The 19803-nt window shown below is 39.3% G+C and overlaps 1 protein-coding gene across 1 annotated transcript in view; it reads right to left on the reverse strand.

Moving 5' to 3' along the window:
* EYS (eyes shut homolog) overlaps positions 1-19803 on the reverse strand; it is a 1478297-nt gene that overhangs the window by 46803 nt on the left and 1411691 nt on the right. Inside the window, 4 exon segments of the mRNA XM_054568619.1 lie at positions 2-70; positions 7162-7270; positions 7272-7307; positions 8156-8322. Of these exon segments, the coding sequence (XP_054424594.1) occupies positions 2-70; positions 7162-7270; positions 7272-7307; positions 8156-8322 (381 nt within the window).

The following is a 19803-nucleotide window of genomic DNA, read 5'->3' on the forward strand; positions in this document are numbered from 1 at the left end:
CCCTCAGCATTTCCCAGCCTTCTGAAATGGCCATCCTTCCTAGGGCGAATTTGAATAGTGAAAATGCAACCTTGAAAAAGGGAAAAATACTTCATGTAAAAAATGGAAGAAATAATAAAACAGGAAGACAGTTGTTTTCTTTTTTTTAAAGTAACATTTTAACAAAGTAATCATGTCAATTTTAAGAAAAGAATAAAATATATAAAAACAACAATATGTGAAAATAAAGCAAATTTTTCTATGCTTAGCTGTATTTTTTTAAAAACAGAAGTAGAGTTCTTATTAAACTATATAATATGTAGTAGTATACCAAAAATTTGTATGGCTTACCCATTAACTCTTATCGCATTAACTATTTTTGAATGAAGGTGTAATATTCTCTTATCATAATGTATTTAATTAACTTTCAATTATTGGGCAACTGACTAATTTTTATCTTTTTGTTATTAGAAATAATGCTATAATAAATGTTATTGTATGTATATTTTTGTGCATTGCTAATTATTGTCTTAGTATAAATTTCTAGAAGTAAAACTACCAGGGAAAAAATATATGAATGCTTTGAGGTGTGCCCAAGTGTCATAGATATTTTGCACAATTATGTCTCCCCCACACTGTACTGGGATACCCACTTCACAGGCACCTCAATTTAAGAGATTACTATCTGTTTCTTTTTTAAAAAATCCTCATCCGAAGATATGTTTATAGATTTTAGAGAGAGGAAGGCAGGGATGAGGAGAGAGAAACATCAACGTGAAAGAGAAACATCGATCAGTTGTCTCCCATACATGCCCCAACCAGGAACAAACCTGCTACCTAAGTATGTGCCCTGACTGGAATCGAACCTGCTTACCTTTAGTGTATGGGCTGATGCTCCAACCAACTGAACCACCTGGCCAGGGCTGTTTCATCTTTAAATGAAATAAACCATAAAATACATACTTTTTTTGTTTTACTATTTTTAATTGTGGCTTAACATCTTTTAAAGATTTATTAGTTATTTGTAACTTTTTGATTGCTTATTATGTACTGTTTTTCTCTATTCACCCTTTTAAATATTTATTTGAAAGACATCTTTATATAATGAGCATGTTAGCTGTTTTTTGTATACTGTAAGTACTTTCTCCAGTTTAATACTTGCTATTTAATTTTGCTTATGGTGAAGTTTTTATTTTTACATGGAGAAGTTTATAATATATTGCCACATTTATCTTATTTTTTCTCCAGAGATTTTGCATTTTCCCTTAGAAAGGTCTTTTAAAGACACATAGTGTATGACCTCATTTTTACCTGGAATCTAAAAAAGTTGACCCCATAGAAGCAGAGTAGAATGGTGGTTGTCAGGGGCTGGAGTGTGGGAGAAATGGGGAGACGTTGGTCAAAGGGTACAAACTTGCAGTTAAAAGATGAATAAGTTCTGGGTATCTAATGCACAGCATGTGAGTATAGTTAACAATACTGTATTGTATACTTGAAATTTGTCAGGAAAGTAGATCTGAAATGTATTCACCAGAGACACACACAGAAAACTGACTATGTTTGGTGATAAATGTGTTAATTAAGTTGATTGTGGTATTCTTTTCATAATATCTATGTATACCAAATCATCACGTTGTACATATTAAATATATATAATTTTTATTTGTCAAGTATATCTCAATAAATTTGGAAAAAGGATCTTTTCTCCCCCAACATTAAATAAATATAAACAAAAAGTGCAGTTCAATGAATAACTTATGGAATTGTTTAGGATACTGAAATATAATTTTACTTATTTCCTTCAGCACTTACTCAGTTTCTTTACAATGTACTTTCAAATCAATATGGTCATCAACCATAAATAGAGCCTTGAAAATAATAAAAGACAGGCTAGATTGGATTTTATTTAGAAAACACCTTTTGAAGCTAAAAGTGTGGAATAATTCCTCATGGTGAAGAAAAATGGTTTACATTTTGAGAGGTCAAGAGTTTACTTTTCAACCTAGTTCTCACTAACAAGCACCATTCTTAAAGCATGCATCAGTATTTTCTCACTAGAAGAGACCTGTAATTTTCTTTCTTAGATTTCATCTTTGTTCATCTCCCAAGTACTACCATCGCTATTGCACAAAAAAGCACTGAGTGGTATACTGAATGAAGAAATGAATGCATGCTAGCTACTTTATACTGAATAACAAGGTGGCTCAACTAACACGGCGGCGTTTTCCCTACCTTCTACAGAGTGAAATGTACTCAACAAAGAGCGAAAGAGGATTGAAGTCAAGTGGGTCTGGCTTCAATTACAGTCTCTCCCACATAATGGCTAGATGACCCAAATCTAACTGAGTGGCAGTCTTTTCACCTTTAAAATGGTGACAAAAATACTCCATGCGTTAAGAGGAAAAAGATAACATTTGTAAACTGGCCAGTTATAGTGCTTGGCAGTTGGATCTTGTATCTCACCCTCCCACCCCCACCCTCTCCCACGCTCCCTCAGAAATCCTCTTTTTTAAAAAAGATTTTAGGGATTTTATTTTTAGAGAGAGGGGAAGGGAAGGAGAAAGGGAGGGAGAGAAACATCCATGTGAGAGAGAAACATCGATTGGATGCCTCTTGCAGATGCACCCACTGAGACCAAAGCCGCAACCCAGGCATGTGCCCTGACTGGGAATTGAACCAGTGACGTTTTGCTTTGCAGGACAATGCACAATCCACTGAACCACACTGGTCAGGGTAGAAATCCTTTATTTTATTTACAAAAAATTCTTTTTAACAAAAAATTGTAGGATACTATTACTAGGTTTTTGTAGTTTTTACAATTGTGGACCAAAAAAACTGCCAAATGTATTAATGTCTGAAGCTGCTCATTTTAAACTTCTTCTCTTTTATATGGATAAGAAAGACTTGTTATGAGGAACTGCTGAAACATGTTTTTGACTAAAAATGTGGCGATTATATATTTAGAGAAACATTTAGCAAATCCAAATAGTTATATGTATTTATTTTAGAGAAATGCTTCCTATCAGTCAACATATTACCCATTTAAAGGCAATTATAGTGGAAGCCATTTGTAGAATGTATATTGTATAATTTCACTTCTATTAATATAGCAGATAAAATGTAATCTGCTTAGTATAGCACCATGCAACAGGTATTCAATACATATATCTTGCATGTGGTATGGTAGTTACAATAAAGACTTTCAGAGCCATGAGCCATGTATATATTGGAAAGTCAGACTGACTACATCCCAAATAAGCATGGCTGCTTTTTTTCTTTTCTTTGACAGTAAAAGAATATTTAAATTATTACAGTCAAATCATTTTTCTCCTTATGGACTCTGTTTTGAAAAATCTTATACAATTAAAAAAATGAGAGAGAAAAGTTGAACTAGCAAGAAATTGACTGTACTGACAGTGCAGGGCACTCACGGGATGGAATAACACATCTTAACAGTGTTGTTAATGAATCTGAGTCTATTTATGTCCACTGTTTCAGCTGAGTAATAAATATTTAATAATTCCTGTATCAATGAACACTAGTTTCTGTAGCACTAGAATCACAGATAGATGGGGTAATAGATTTCCCCAAGTTCACACTAGTCAAAAGTAGTTTTTAATTCTATATCAGGATTAATTAGGTCTGTCAGTTAAAGTAGAAGATCTTAGAACATTAATGAAAGCTATGGACTTTCTCCTAGAAAAATGTGCATAGGCACACACAACCGCACGCATGATTTCAGGTGACTCAGGAACCCACTATAGCCCATCAATGACCCTCAACCTGAGAACACTGTACCTTTGTAATAGATACAACTTTGGGGATTTGTATTTTAGACTGAGAAATTCTGCATTAGAGTGATTTATCAGGCGTGTTTATAGAAATGTGAAAGCTTAAATCAGATATTGCGTATGATTTAATCCCCATTCTAAAGAACAATAATTAGGCCTTATTTATATATTTTAGTGATGTCAGAATTTAATAATTAGGCTAAGGCAAGACTAATTATTAAATTCTTCCACAACTCTATTTTCTTTGACATAATTAACTAATGCAGTGATTTCCAAATCTGGAAAGGCTTTCTGAAATGCAAATTTTTAGGCATCATCATAGTAGTTCTGGGGTAGAGTTCAGAAATTTGTATTTTAAAGCAGTCACTCTCATTCTCTGGAGCCAATAAAGGTCAGTTTTGGGGAATCATAGGTTTATGGTATAGTTGCAATAGGCTCTTTATGGTAGGTTGATAATAATTGTCCATAATTTGCAGCATATAGTAAATGCTAGTTTATAATGGAGGAGAGGCAGACATGAAGTGAGAATCTAAGAGACAAATGATAAAATTAGAGGTTCTGAGGTCCTGGCGCTTTCAGAAGATTGTGGATTAAGTGGCAGTTCCCAAGAAGACACTCCCAAGATTTCCACCCTAACTCAGGACCGGCAGCTGACATGCCTCCTTCCAGATGGCGGCAGTCCTAGCGTTTCCCTCACAGGAAGGGCCAGCTGTTTGTGTGCTGAACTCAGCCTCATTAATGCACATAAGGAGAAGATGACAGGTTTTGCAGAATGCCTCCCTTTGTTCTCACTGTCAAGATGTGAAGAAAAGTTCCTAACGAAAGGGAGAAAATAACACCAGGAAACCAAGAAGCACTGGACTTCAGTAAATTTGAAACTGTCAAGTCCAATGCCAACAGGATGGAACGCTGATATTAGTTAATATTTATTGAGTGTTTATCATGTACTGCTGCTTTCTGGGTTAAGCACTTAATGTTATTGTAGTTAATTGATTAACTCACAAGAGCCCTCTGGGGTAGGTTTTTTTATTTTATGGAGGAAAAAATGGAGGCTCAGAGAGTTTAAGTAAAAGGCTCAGATGTGACACAGCTGCTGGGCAGAAGGGCCCAAGTCAGGAGACAGCCTGGCTGCAGAGCCTGAGCTCTCGCCCGCTGTCTGTGCAGCAGAGAAAGAGAAGCAAGTGTCTGACCAGAGCTGGGTCGCCTCCTGCCACCAGCACCACCATGATTGCGATCACAGGAAACACCTGTGTTCTCTTTCCACAACTCTCAGAACTATAAGCCAGACAAGTGCTCTTATTGTCCCGTTTTACAGATGAGGCACAGTGAGGCACAGGGAGGTTACTAACCAGGGTCATGGAGGTGGTTGGTGGCAGGGCTGAGGTGCAGACCTGGGCAGCTGGGTTCCAGATTCCACACTCTGTTCCTTGGTGCTACATCCAGAGGGTTTATGTAAGCATCATGTCTGCGATGAAATGACAGCAAGTTGTGGTGACTCCCCAAGGAGTTTCTGTTTCATTGAGTGGAAGATGTGCTGCTTGCACATTCATAAATTTACCCATTCGTTTCCTTGAGTTTAATGTTTTTAAAAACTCATTGATTTGCTATGCCCTTACAATCCTTTTCAGATTGTCTCCTGCTGTGAAAGAACTGTTGAGCTCTCGATTATATTTAGCATAGTGCCTTAATATTCTTCACACTGAGGATCAGCACTGATTACACGTTCAAGAAAAAGTTTCTTTGAGAGCCTTGGCACATTGAACTAATTTTATTAAAACCTGACCTTGTATCATGTTGGATTAGCCATGTTGTTTTCATATGTTTCAGGTACATGGCATTCTGCACCAGCGTTTGGGCAGAAGTCATTGAAGATGGGGAGAAGGTTGATGCCAGGCAGGCCAAGAACTCAAGTGCCTGAAATGGCTTTTGATGTTTCACCGGGACATGCATCACATCCTGGTCACCCTTCCTTGATTCCTGATAGAGGCTAGGCTGGTCATGGGTGAACAGTTTAGGACTCTGTAATGAGTAGCCACTTAACCAAATGTTCTGGGATGAGGGATCCACCAAAGAGCTTATTTTCAATAAATTCATTATTATAACAATTCAAAGCATGATTTCATCTTATAACTCTACTACAAATCACCTTTATAAGGCAGACTGAATGTATGTTTCTTGTTGAACACGGGGGGACAGACTGCGGTGATCTGATTGCTTGCCTGAGCATGATGTTGGGTCTTAATCTTCTTGGCTTCTGGTGGCCTTGGTGGGACTGTTAGGCAGCAGCCAGGAATGAGTGGCTGAAGGGGAAATAAAGCAGGGCTCCGGCCCAGTGCAACCTAATGAAGAGCTTACAACAGAAGTCTAGAAACAAAAGCGAGACGTGTCTCACCCATTGATTCAGCAGTCCTGAGCCTGGTCCAGGAATATTGCCAGGAGTTCCAAACAACGCAAGCAAAACTATGATAGTACAGGAAGAGGAGAGCCCTTGAAATTCTGTGTAGAACCTTTCAGCTAGCTGGGATAGAAAGCCTTTGTAACTGTATTAATCCCAAGGTCTGAAAAAGGGAGGAGGAGGGGGTACCTAGAAACCAACTAAAGTATTTAACTCCTAGAGTCCCGATAGTCAATAGTTGGGGCACTCGGATTAGCTGGGTGCCCACTTGCAGCTTTGGGCTCAAGTATATGGAAAAACTAACAACTTTATTTCCTCTACACGTGGGGCATTCAGTCTAGCTTGGTGTCTGCCTGTGGTTTTTAGCTCAAGTGTATTTCGTAAATAAACTTACGTCATTTCCACTATACATGCTGTCTCTTGCCTGAATTCTCTTGTGAGCAAGGCCGGAACTCAGGAAGGAGAGTCCCCCTAACTCATGTATCCCTGAGAGCAGGACCACACCTTGGTGGTGTGGATTAGTCGGCTGCAGTCTGTCACTCATCTTTTAAATTAAGTACATTCTAAAGTTGGATGGAATTTCAATTTTTAATGTGACTCCGTGAGGTCTACACTACTTACTCTATATTAAAAAGCCCCCTATATAAAAAAAAAATCACTCTCTACTTTTCCTTTCTTTTGCTCCACAGAATTTATCATCTTATACCACTATATTAAGTGTTTATTATCTTTTCCCTCCTTTGACCAACTAGAATATAAACTCATGACTGTGGGAATATTTTTTTTTTTCACTGAAACATCCTAAACACCTAGCACATAGGTAGTAAGTGATTAACGAGAATGAATGCTTTCCATTAAAATCAAATTTTCAGCAGGTTCAATTAGAAATCAGTCCACATAGCTGGTTTACATACTAGAAGTATACTTTTAAAAAGTACTTTCTTTTCTCAAATTTTAAAACAAGCAGGTATAGTGTAAAAATCATCCATGCCTTACCTTGAAAGCCATTTTAAAAATCAGCTCCATTTGGCAAGAGATCCAGGGTGTATTCCCCGTAGCCACTCACATAAAACTGGCTGAAGACATTGAGACTGACCAGTTTTCCCAGGGGAGGTAATGGATTTATGTTTCTGATCATCAACCTTGAAAAGGAAAAAAATTCAGAATCTATTAAAAAAAGAATTAATTCCCCAGGGTGAACTGTTAAGATACACTTTTTATTTCCTATTAATGTGGCATGAGGAATTTACAAAGACCTGAATTTTGAAGAAATAAAAAACATTTTACCACTCAATTTCTTGCTTCTCTGCTGGTGTCTGTTACCATGGATATATTAATGTAGCCGTCAAGGTTTTGCATTTCAGTCAAAATCACAGTTCTTCAAAGATTTGGGAGCTAGCATCCTGCCAGTCCTCCTCCATCTAGCCTTGCTTTCCTCTTCCTTCCATTCTCAATACAACAACCAGAGTCTTTTATCAAAAAATGGAAATGGATCATGGTATCCAACCTCCCTTCTTAAATTTCTCAGTTGTTCTCCATAACTCCCTAGATAAAAATCTAAACTTCTTAGTATGACATCTAAGTCCTTTGATGGTGTAGATCCTCCCTGTCTATATCTAACCATGCCTCTTACTTCTCACCTGGAAGCCAAACCCAACTACTTGCATTCCTTAAGCCAACACCAGCCACTGTTCTATTTTCTAAACTGCTCTTTATTTGAAGTTAGGATCACGCATCACTTGTTTGGGGAAGAATTTCCTGAATGCTTTCCCTCACCTTATTTGTGTCATCCCCCCTTATTTATTCCTGCACCACTTAATTGCAATCATTCCTCTTGTCCTCCACGCTGTGCTCTGGTCTGTGAACTTCGGTGGGCAGGGTGGGGGAGGGGCCAGGCAGCGCGGCCTGTCGCCTCTGTGCCGCAGCACAGACCGGACGATATAGTAGCACTGAGTTAGCCTGTGGGACAGGCGAAGGGATAACTCTTTACCTTCAGCCAACCCATTTGGAAGAACCTCCCTAGATGGACCGTGTGAATCCCAAGGCTCAGATCAAGAGGATCGCTGCTGATGCTTGATAGGCCGGATCCCAGGTTCTAACTGTGCACCGCACTGCCGTTACGCGAGCCCACTGCCAGGAAATCACCGCCATCCAGCCCTGGAATGAGAAGATGCATGGTACATGCTCATAGAGAGGAATTCCAGAAGTCCCATCAGCTTCATTTTTATGGTCTGTTTCTGAGTTCTAGAGCAGCACAGTTGTAACAGACCTCTAGCCTCTCATCGGCACTCAGGTATGTGTATGGCTGGGCACTATTGTTCACAGCCACAGAGACTGAGTACTAAGGGGTATTTTTTTTTTTTTTAACCCATGAGGACTTAAGTCAACACAGGGAAATAATTAATACCTAAAGAAATTGGAATTAATCCTCTTTTTTCCCCCCCACAAATGAAATTTAGTGTGTACTTTACAATAATTGCTCTGGTAGTTAAGGAGACTCAAACGATTGAGATAACCTAGCATCAGCTTTGACGTGCTCTCCATGGTTTGAGGAGAGTATAAAGAAGATCTCTTTCGGTCGTTGCTCAGGGTATGTTATCTTTGTTCTATTACAAAACCTCTTGACCAGGCCACTGTAACTAGTGAAAGGTGGGCTGTTTCTGTGTTCCTTCTCCTGTCTCTCCCTCCATTAGCCCAGGGCCACTTGCACAGCAGAGTGAATTGCAGCACCAAGAGAACTCGGGATACAGCTTATAGAGATCCATGTGAAACGGGAAGGTGGGAGAAATCTAGCATCGGGCACCAGGGGACGGTCCTGGCAGTAGTTTTGGGGTATTAAGAAGGTCTGGGATGGTTAATAGTATAAGACCCAGCAGGTGGGAAGAACACACCTGGGTCAAGTCTGAGATTCTAGAGCCAGGTGGGGGCAAAAGGTCTATTGTCAGGGAGGAGGGATCCAAAACATCACCCAGTTTCTGAAAAATGTGTTCGTGGACCTTTATACTGAGGCTTGCAGGTAGGGAATTGAGGTGAGAAGTTCTGCTTAGAAGAATTTAAGGACCCCATAGAAGTAAAACGTCTAATCCCAGGGCAAAAAGCAGGAGAGAGTTTCTGGTCACGGACAAGATTTGTTATCAGTATGTACAGCCTCCCCTTCCTGCATTTTTAAGGGTGATGCCTTGCCTGCTCCCTTGGCTTCTGCTGTCAGGCTCATCAAGGTAAAGAGAAAAATCTGCAGGGATGGGGTTTTCAGGCACAGTAGGGAGGTGGGCTTTCTAAGGCACTGGAAAGCACACGACAGAAATATCATTTAGAGAGGCTTGAACTCTGCCTTTGGTTTTTTGATGGCTCTGACATGGGCCCTGAGCCGGGTTATTTTTGGATGCTCCTGTGGTGAATCTAATATACAGCCACGGTTGCAAGCCACTGTGTTAAATGTTGCACCAATGACTAAGCATGTTGGGAATTTACAGCAAATCTCTCTCTCTCTCTGGTGATTTCTTCCCACCTGCAAAGTTGCAGCAGGTTAACTGTGTTGTATATTTAAAATGTAAAGAACTCCCAAGAGAAAACAGATTCAGGAAGGCAGTCAGGCAGAAAAGAGACAAACCATCATGAGAGATTGGAGATATCCTCTCAGGCAGCTGTTGAGATACGGCAGTCCTAGGAAGAGGAGGTTGGAGAGAAGAATTATAAATAAGAAACTTTTCTGTGGGTTGTGAATGGCGATCTTTTTGAGGAATTCTAGTGGGCATTTGAATCATCTTTCCAATTGTTTAGGATGGTGGGAATGGAGACAGTGTTCCACCAACAGAACTGTGAGGTGGTGGGAGAGCGGATGTGAGCCATCCCTTCTTTCCTATTTGTCTTGTTCCTCCAGTGATTGACAGCATAATTTATGCAGAAACCTCAAGGGCCTCACAGCCTGGTTGGGAGGACACAGGATGCTTGTTTCAAGTTGTGGGGAGCAGTCATTAAGATGGGTGAAGAGGAGTGTTAGGAAATTGAAACAGAGGTGATTTTTAAATTGTTTTTTAGCTACCCCGTAAAATGACACAAACAAGAATTTGATAGGTAGATAAGGAAAGGGGAAGGGCTGAAGGGGGCTGTTCAAAGCAGAGGGAACTGTTCACATTGCAGAAACCAGGCAGGAGCAGAGAACAGCTCAGCCCACGGAGCTGCTGAGGACTGTGCTTGGTTGGCACTTTGTGTCTGTGGCAGAAAGAGCCGCATCTGTAGGGGCCTAACATATGACGATAAAGGATTTAAATATTTTGCTCAAGACTCTCAGGAGCCATGAAAGGATTTTGAATAAGAGAATTATAGTAGATCTGGATTTCAGAAGACTCTCATTGTAATGTTGAGGGCAGACAGGGAGGCAGGTGAGGAGTCTCGGTGGACGGTCATTCAAGTGACTCAAGAGAGGAAATAATAAGCTCTCAATAAATCAAGGCAGTGACAGAGAAGACAGAGAAAAGCAGAGGCATTTGCATGAGATCTGGAAGGAAAATTGGAAAGAACAGATCAATTTGGAGTAAAAAGTTGAGGAAGAGGGAGAAGTGGAAGGTGGTTCTGAAGAAGCTGGTTCAAAGAGCCAGGTGGAAAGGCAGGGTCATCCATGCGGCGAGGAGCCGAGGGAGGGAGCAGCTGGACAAAGGGCCGACTCCAGTGTACAGGGTCCCCTGCTGAGGAGCACAGAGGAGCTGCTCCAAGGACGGCCAGGGAGGCAATCAGACCATCAGGCAGATGGTAACATCTTATTTACAGCCCACGGGTCTGTTGTTTCCCTTCCCTCTTCACTCCCTCCATTCCAGGCTTTTGCTTATTGTCAACCTTGGTGGTGGGTGACAGAATAGATAAAAGAAAGAAAAGCAGTTGGCTCCCAGGGCTGGTGCCTGGAGGAAGGACACATTTCAGGGACTTGGACCTGCACAAGGTTGGTGTTTTGCAAACCCAGAAGTCCATCCTGATCACTCAGAGAGCTTATCAAATATATATACTCTAGAATTTGCATGCGAACACTTGAAGCTAGGTCCTGGAAACATTTTATTAACAGGCTCCCTATCATGTTTTTACAGGAAGCTTGACCGATGTTAATAATTCTAGCAGGGCCAAGGCACGTGGCCTGTGTTGCTGCATGGGGCTCTGTGCTCAGAAGGACCCCATCCCTGGTTTAATGCTCTGCTGTTACTTCTTGAAATTCTTTGAGCTGCATTCTGCAAGTGAAGTCCATGGTATGATGGATCATGAGTGGGAACAAAGGTGGTACAGACATACAATGTTTGTTGTTTCTTGCGATGCAATTGCCGTGTAGTGTCTGTGATATCCCAGGAGAAGAGAATTCCCAGAATCCTGGGAATTCATGGAGACTCAAAACGAGCACAAGATAAGTATGTTTGTCTAACAACTGAGGAGGTGGGGCTGCTGACAATTCTGGGAGGCTATGCTTTCCAATTGAACCGGAATTTGCTTTAAGCACAGAAAAGCAAATGGCCAATAAATCTTCTCTTTCCTTTCTTACTTCCATTGCTTCCCTGTATTAGCTAATTATTTACACTGAAAATGATGATAGAGAGAGCATGAGAGGGAAAGAGAGGGAAGTCCCTAGTTCTTTTTCCTTTCCTTCCTCCCTTACCCAACAATGAGCTGAAGGCTGTGTTGACAGAATGTGCATATATCAAGAGGTGAAATAGACACAGTTGACAATTCTGTTTGCTGTCCTGCTGTTTTGATAAGAAAGCAGTACATGTGCCTGTACAAGCTATGAAATACCAATTGTGTAATTTCTGTGATTCTGCATATGAGCTAAATGTTCTTATATTTGCATTTAAAACTGGCATTGCATGATATAAAAAGGAATGGTACCCTGACCGGTGTGGCTTGGTTGGTTGGCTGGCATCCTGTGTACCAAAAGGTCACCAGTTTGATTCTGGGGGGCAACTGATTGATATTTCTCTCTCACATCAATGTTTCTCTCTCTCTCTCTCTCTGTTTTCCTTCCTCTCTCTCTCTTTTTTTAAATATCCTCAGGCAAAGATTAAAAAAAAGGATGGTAAATTTCATGCTAATAATTTAATACTTTAATTTTTCTTAATGTATTCTCACATAAATACTAAACAAAAAGCACCATAAAGAATTGAGAAACCACAGAAGGAAAGCTAAATGCTTTTATTACCTTTAATGGCATTGTTTCTCCTCTTCCTGAACAAGGAACCCTGCATTTGCACTTGCATCTGCAGTGGGTCCCACAAATTACTCAGCTGTCCTTGAGGGGGGATCTTTGTTGCCTTCATAAGGCAAACCAGGAAAAAAGAGCAAAATGAAAACTAGATTGACTGTGCGTCTGAGGCTGTTGGGAGGCTTTGTAGGTGGATGAGACACCAACTCACGGGGGCAGAAAAACTGCTGCAGGGTTTGTGGGGTGATACTGATGCACACATGGATGTCGAAAGGTCACATGGCTGCTCGGCGGCTGAGGCTGCCTCTGAGACAGACAGACAGACAGGCAGCCTGACTGACTGTTACCCACTTACACACTGTCTGCACAGCAGAGGGAGAGAGGACAGTGTCTGGCTGCAGCTGGGTCACCTCCCACCACTGGCTCCCTTGGATGCTCCCGTCTGAGGAAGAAGGGGGATAATAATATCTCCTAAGAATTTCTAAGGATTTCGTGATATTTAATGTTGAACATCAATCAGCACAGCACCAACCTAGCACATATTAGATACTCAATAAGTGCATGCTTTCTTCCTTTTCTTCTCCACTATGGCCTGACCTTAGCTTTGTGAATCCCACTTTCTTCCTCTGCTTTACTAATACAAAGCCTGGTCCCTATGCTGGAGCACACATCTGTTCCCAGGTACATTTTGGAATAGAATTTTTCTTTTTCTTTTTCTTTTCTTTTTTCTTAAAGTTATAGCCCTGCTTGCTTCAGTGTGTTACTCTGATCAAACTAAAAATTTTTGGAGGGTCAAACATGAAGGTCAAGTAAAGTGACTCGAAAGTATAGTTTGTTACCATCCATTTAGATATCTTATGTCACTATCCTATAATTTATTTAATGGGAGCTTCTTGGTTTAACATATAATAATATAAACAATCCACACTTCAAACAACCACAATGCTATGGACTGATTTCATTCTCAAATTCAATGTTCTACTAAAACATTATTCTTTAAGTAATTTGAGAAATATATGTGCAATTTGTATTTTTACATTTGTTAATTCACAAAGAAACAGATGATGTTCAGCACTTCCATTATATAAAAAGATTTTTAGTGACTGATTCAGTCAAGTTTTTTTTTTTAAATGAAAAAAGTGGAACCAAGTTCATTTGGCATACAGAGCACAAGCTCACAGTGACTCCTAATGAAACCAGTTTAGGAAGAATATTTTTAGACAAAGCAAAGAATGCTTGTTGGATATTTCTTAGCAGCTGATGCTATGAAGGAAGGGCTAAGAGGCTTAGAGAGATGATGTTGTGCAAGTGATAAAAGGGGAGGAAGGAAACAATAGGAAATGAATTTAAATGAATCGTAGTTAAGAGTAACAAGATCTAGGAGGTGAAAAAAAAATCCTTTGAGAATATACAGAAAAACAAGCATATTTACTCTCTCTTTGGCTAGAAAGAAAAGTCATAACTCTACAAATACTGCTAGGTAGAGAGCTTTGAAGTGGGTATGTTGTGATGAGCCATGTATAGCATTTTAAGAACTCATAATGTTGGGTAGAGGAAATCTAGTGGTGGAAGAAGGTGAGATACAGTGGTCAGAATAGCATCTGCCCTCATAACAATCAGACAACAGTATTTAGCAACAAAAGCAAGAACTTAGTCTAGGTGAGGAGAGGGATGGTGACAATGGTAACGATGACTAAAATGGAGATAAGCAAGGTGAAGGATGCTGCCACAAATATTCTGAAAGGAAAGATGAAAGAGGCTTAGACCAAGGTTGGCAGACCATTCTACACTGTCTCAGGTACTTCTTAGAGTTGTGTGGTGCTGGGCTGAGGGGTGGGGGTGGGGGTTAAGGGTGGTGATGGTAATAGATCCTAAATACATAAAACCTTTGGAGGAAAAATAAAATAAAATGCTTGCATCACCAATAGGTAATCATAGTTAAGCTTGTGCCATTTTGTTCCCTAAATTACTTAAAAGTGTTTACTCGATTTTTTGTTTGTTTGTGGTTCATTTTTAGACCTAAAGGATTTTACTATTTATATCAGTGGTTCTCCATCCTGGCTGGACCTTGTCAGTATTGCATCTGATTTAATTGACAACAAGAGGAAATCTGTTATACAGGAGTGAGGAAGAGTATCAAAGGCTTCAGACAGTGAACCCAGAAGAAATCATACAGGTCATTTTTATCTGGAGGCAAAAGAGAAACAAAACAAAGACAAAAGATAGGCAGAATTGTGAGCAACCTTGTCATCTTAGGGTAAATGTAATGGAGTTCTTACAAAAGCCCCCAAAATACAAATCAAGTATAAGTGATTAGAGGTGGTCTACTTAGCTTTACCTTGAAGGAAGACCTGAAGGAGAGTAGCTAGTGCTTTGAACCATGGAGCCCTAATGATGATCACAGAAGGAAGAATAAGACTAATGTATAACAGAATTAGCTCAAGTCATACACTGGAGAGAATTTCTGGGCACACTTGTCCATTGATTCTGGTCAGTCCCTGCATGCTGCAAACCGTGGAGCTGCATGTGAACATGCCATACTGGGTCTGCTTGGAAGGACACCTCAGAAATCAGGACCTCAGTGTCGGCAAGAGGCAGAAGATCACTCTCAGGGGCCCAGGCGCGGGTTGAGAGCCATTTGGTTCAGACTGTTCCTTGGATTGTTCTGAGGGAGCACTTTGGGAGTCTAAGATATTTATATAACTCTCTAAAGCACATAATTTTCTAATGACTTTGCTGTACATCTGAAAGTAACACAAAGTCATATTGAATGTGAACGATAATTGAAAAGTAAAAAAATTAAAAAATAAAACATTTATATAGAGAGAGCTGTGAAGTCCATGTGTATTTCAGCATCACCCGCCGGTTAAAGGGTAATATTGTGACTTCCAATACCAGAGACACATGATAATTCTCATTCAGCTGATCCAAAAGTTTTTTTTTAACTCCAACAGAAAAAAAAATTAAGCTTTCTAAAGTATTTCATTTAGAAAAAAATTTCAATTTATTAGTAGAGAAAGAGTGAACATGACTTATTATTTGTTTCAACTATTCTGCCAATATAGTAAAATAATATCATGCGTTACATCTAATTTACTCCTCTAGAGAAGATAATGGACTTGTGACCAAGGTAAGCAGAGTCCCATGTCCTACAAGGACTTGCGTGTTTAATCTAGGCCTTTGTGCTAATGTAATTTCTGGCCACTCACTTCCTCCTCTTTCTTTCTTTTGAAAATACTAACACTCCATGGGATTGTCTCTAGCAATAAATTAGTGTTTTTAAAATATCTTTTCAAATGGATTTGGTAATTCTAAGTGGCAAGTGGCTTTTCCTCTCCCCTCCTCCTTTCCCGTCCTGAGTGGAAGAGAAGCTGTGAGAGGTACCATGGAGACAATGCTTAGACCTTGCAGTCTAACCATTCTGCTCGCTGAATGGCTCTTGATCACGGGAGCGATTTCCTTTCTGAAAGAACCGTTCCTTTTGTGCAGACACGCTTCATGGGGGTATTTGAGTATAGTTCTATGGTCTATAAAGCCGTTAAGATTTCTTAAGGACAGAAACTACCATTTTATCAAATATTCTTAAACTTGTAGTACAATGATGTTGACACATAGACACGAAGATGAACTTTCCTGAGCTTTAGTTGACTGTTCATGGCTAGGAAAGGGTATATTCATCTTTTAGAAAGAAAGCTAAATTCATATGTAGAATTACATAAGTATGAATGATTTTAGAAAAATAATGGAAGAAGCTTATGGAGTTAGAATCAAAGCTAAAATGATGCAAAGAAAAATATACCTGGGTTAATATGTGAAAAATAAAATCTAAAAGCATGGAATCTCACCTACCAGTACAGTACCTATTGAGTAGTATAGGATTCTAGACACTTGAGCCATTTTTAGCCCATATTCAGTGACAGTCTCTGCTGTAGTGTGTATTAAACTAAAATAAGACAACTGGAGATTGTGAATGAACTCTTAAGGAGTATACAGTTTCTGTTGATTCTAAGATCTATACAGCTTCTAATCATGGTGGCAAACTTACAGCTTCCTGTTCTGTCATTGTGACCATTAAACTATGGGTACTCCAGAGCTTTGAAAGCATCAGAATCATACACAGCCATGTCCATGGTTTCTTCATTCATCATTGTGTACAATGGAGACCATGTGGTGTCAACTTCAGGGGGTTAAATTATTAAAATTAGCCAAATCAAGATGGCATCCTGACTTCCTGCTGTGCTAGTAAAGAGACCATGGGGTAAGGGGATAGTGATATCAAATGCAGTATTGTGCTCAGAGAACATGAAAATGGGATAAAAAGTGTTTCCTGGTAGTCCATATTTTTAAAATCTCTTGAACAAAAGGATCTGAGACTAGAAAAAGTAGAAATTCTAGCTTTCCCTTGCTGTCTGTGTCAGAAATAAGACCACGAAAATGAGGAATGTAAGCACCAGTTTATGAGTAAACTTGAATTTCCATAAGATGGAATTGTGTGTGTTTACTGGAGTTATAGAAAAAAAATAGTGAAAACTGTGGGCTTGTAGCAGATTGATGTGCATTTGGTTTTCTCTCTCTCTCTCTTTTTTTTTTTTTTTGGTCCTCTGGATGTTCTCCTGTGACACTCAGGCTACCCCCATTGAACTATGCTTAAATGAACATTCCCTCTTCGTATTAAATTTAAAATAGTGGGGGAGGGGATGTGTGAGGATCTGCATGTTTTTGTCATTTTTAATTCTGTTTGAGCACTGGTCAAATGTGACAATTTCCATACATTTCTCAGTCAGTAAAGTGAATTAGTTTAACTTTTTGAATGATCATAAGAACTCAAATTATTAAAAAACTTAGCCTTGATAGAAAAGTCAAAGATGTTTAATTTCATGAAAAATAAAATTTGATAGTTTGAGGTTATCAGGAAGAAATTCTCACAATTTCTAGCCACTCTGATGTGATTACAGAAGAAAGTAATGAACATTTTTCTGTTGTAAAAAATTGAATTGTGAGCATACACTTGTCAGTTATGTTTATAAAATGCCCAGCACCGTGACTTGGGAGGTGTGTTATATTAAGGAACTGGCTACAGCCTGCTCTCTCATTCATCAGGGATCTTCCTTCTGCCCAATCTGTACCAAAGCTCTATAAAAAACTGACTGAGCTGATTGGTTTTTGTGACAGTCTTCTCTTCATTTTTCTTTTTCTACACTGTAGATGACATTCATTTCATTTTTTTCCACAGAAAAACATCAAGCTATATTTATGCACTCTTATTTTTTGTTATAGTTAATAATTAAGGGCTTGAAGTAAACAAAAAATTATTTGGCATGAAATATAAGGTAATCTTTCCTAATTACCACAGCATAGAAGACCTACATGCTAGTGACTAACAGAAAGCTATGCACATAAAGTGCTTAGGCACACAAATTAAATATCCAGAAAGTTATAGATTTTTCTCTGAAAAATTCCATTATGGCATTATACCCTTTTGGTACAGGTCAATGTTGAGATTTTAATTTATACATATTTCCGTGATGTGAACAGTGATACATGTCTCCCCTCATTTAGGTCCTAACTTCTTCACTAGAATCCAGATTAATCTATGTTACATAGTATTATTAACCAGCAGGATAGCCTCTGTCTCCAGAGAGTCTTTCTGTTAGTGAAAGGCTCAATAAACAGGTTATTTTTGATTTCTCACACAGTACCCGCCATGTGAATGATACAGTTGGGGATACAAAAGAAGCCTAAAGTCATGGTTTGTCCATAAAGAATTCAAGATTAATCTTGCTGAGGGACAAGCCTAAAATGATGAAATTGTTATCCTAATGCTTTTAATCAATGAAAACTTAATAGATTAATGGTAACTTCATATGATTCAAAGTAATGACTGTGAGTGACAAAACAGTATCAAATTAGATACTAAATTATGGGATATAAATTACAAGTTCTGTACAGGCTTTGTGTAGATAGGCTATGAGGGGACATGAATTCACCAGAGAATGTTGCATGATGGGCGGTTTGGAAGAAGCGAAGTCAGCCTTCCAGACAGGAGGAAGCCGTGAAGGTGGAGTGAACGGAGGTGATGGCTCTCGCGTGGAGTAAATTGGCTGCTTGCAAAACTGCGAGGCTGGGGAATTGGCTGGGCCCAGGCTGGGAGAGAATGGGACTGGGAATGCCAGCTGGGCTGCTGTAGCACTAATAGTAGAAATGGTTGAAATGGAAGAAAAGAAAGAAAAACTCATGAAAGAGAAAAGATTCCCTGACTGTTCTAGCTGGATGAGATTTCTGCTTTCTGAATTTCACCTTTTCTATCACGTCTGTACTTTTTTTCATTCAATGATGTCTACGTTCATGTATTAGAAGCTGTGATAGATGCTGTGTGTACCAGACATAGTTTCTGACCTCTGCTTTAGTATTGTTAATTAACACAGTTGTAAGTATATATGTTGTGCCTCCCTGAATTGATTGTAAGTTTTGGTGTAACGGGACCATAGATTTTTTTTTTGAATTAATTCTTTCAAAAACTGTAATGAGTGTCTATTTGTGACAGCCACTGTTGATATAAGAAAGAAAAGCCATGACATGGTTCTCAAAGAGATCTAGACAAACAGTTACAAAAAAATACGGTAATTATTACCAGCAAGCTGCAGTGAGATTAATTCTTAAATTTTCTTGGAAGTGTTAAAGACTTCAAAGTCTTTTTTTAATAAATATTTTAATATGTTTATTGATTTTAGAGAGAGAGGAAAAAAAGAGAGAGAGAGGAGCATCTATGTAAGAGAGAAACATGGATCCATTGCCATATGTGCCCTGACTGGGAATTGAACCTGCAACCTTTTGGTGTACAGAATGGTACTCCAACCAACTGAGCCACACTAGCCAGGGTGAAAGAATGATCTTTTCAGCTGAGGCTTAAAGGACAGAAGTGTTTTGAAGGCACGAAGTGAACTGTGACTAGCTCAGAGAGATGGAACATCCTGTGCCAAGGCACAGAGTAAAGGCCATGGAGACATGACCCGGAATGCACATGCATGAATCCTGTGGAGTGTAGAGTGGACTGAAGGAAAACAGACTGAGCAAATGGGATGGGTAAATGTCTGTGTAACTATGCAGAGAATCTTACATGGTATGTTATGATTAAGCATGTTGGTTAGGCAAGAAATGTTTGGACTTACATGTTGGTCCCCTGTAGCAAAATGGAGAATAGAGGGGAAGAGGGACATGACTGGGCAGGGAAACTGGAACAGAGGCTATTGCAGATAAGCTGGGGCAATGAGGAGAAGAAAGGGGATAGAAGGAGAAAATACAGAAAGTAATGGGGAGGTAAAATGGACAGACGCTGGCATTTGGTAGAATGTCGGGAATAAAATGGAGAGAAGACAAGGATGTCTATCTTGTTAATAACTGTGTCTCCACCACCTTGAAGAATGTCTTATCTGGGTTCTCAGTAAATATTTGTCGAATGA

This window comes from Pteronotus mesoamericanus, unplaced genomic scaffold (assembly GCF_021234165.1).
Source record: "Pteronotus mesoamericanus isolate MK-2021 breed Mesoamerican mustached bat unplaced genomic scaffold, CSHL_Meso_final contig_20, whole genome shotgun sequence".
Classification (NCBI taxonomy): domain Eukaryota; kingdom Metazoa; phylum Chordata; class Mammalia; order Chiroptera; family Mormoopidae; genus Pteronotus; species Pteronotus mesoamericanus.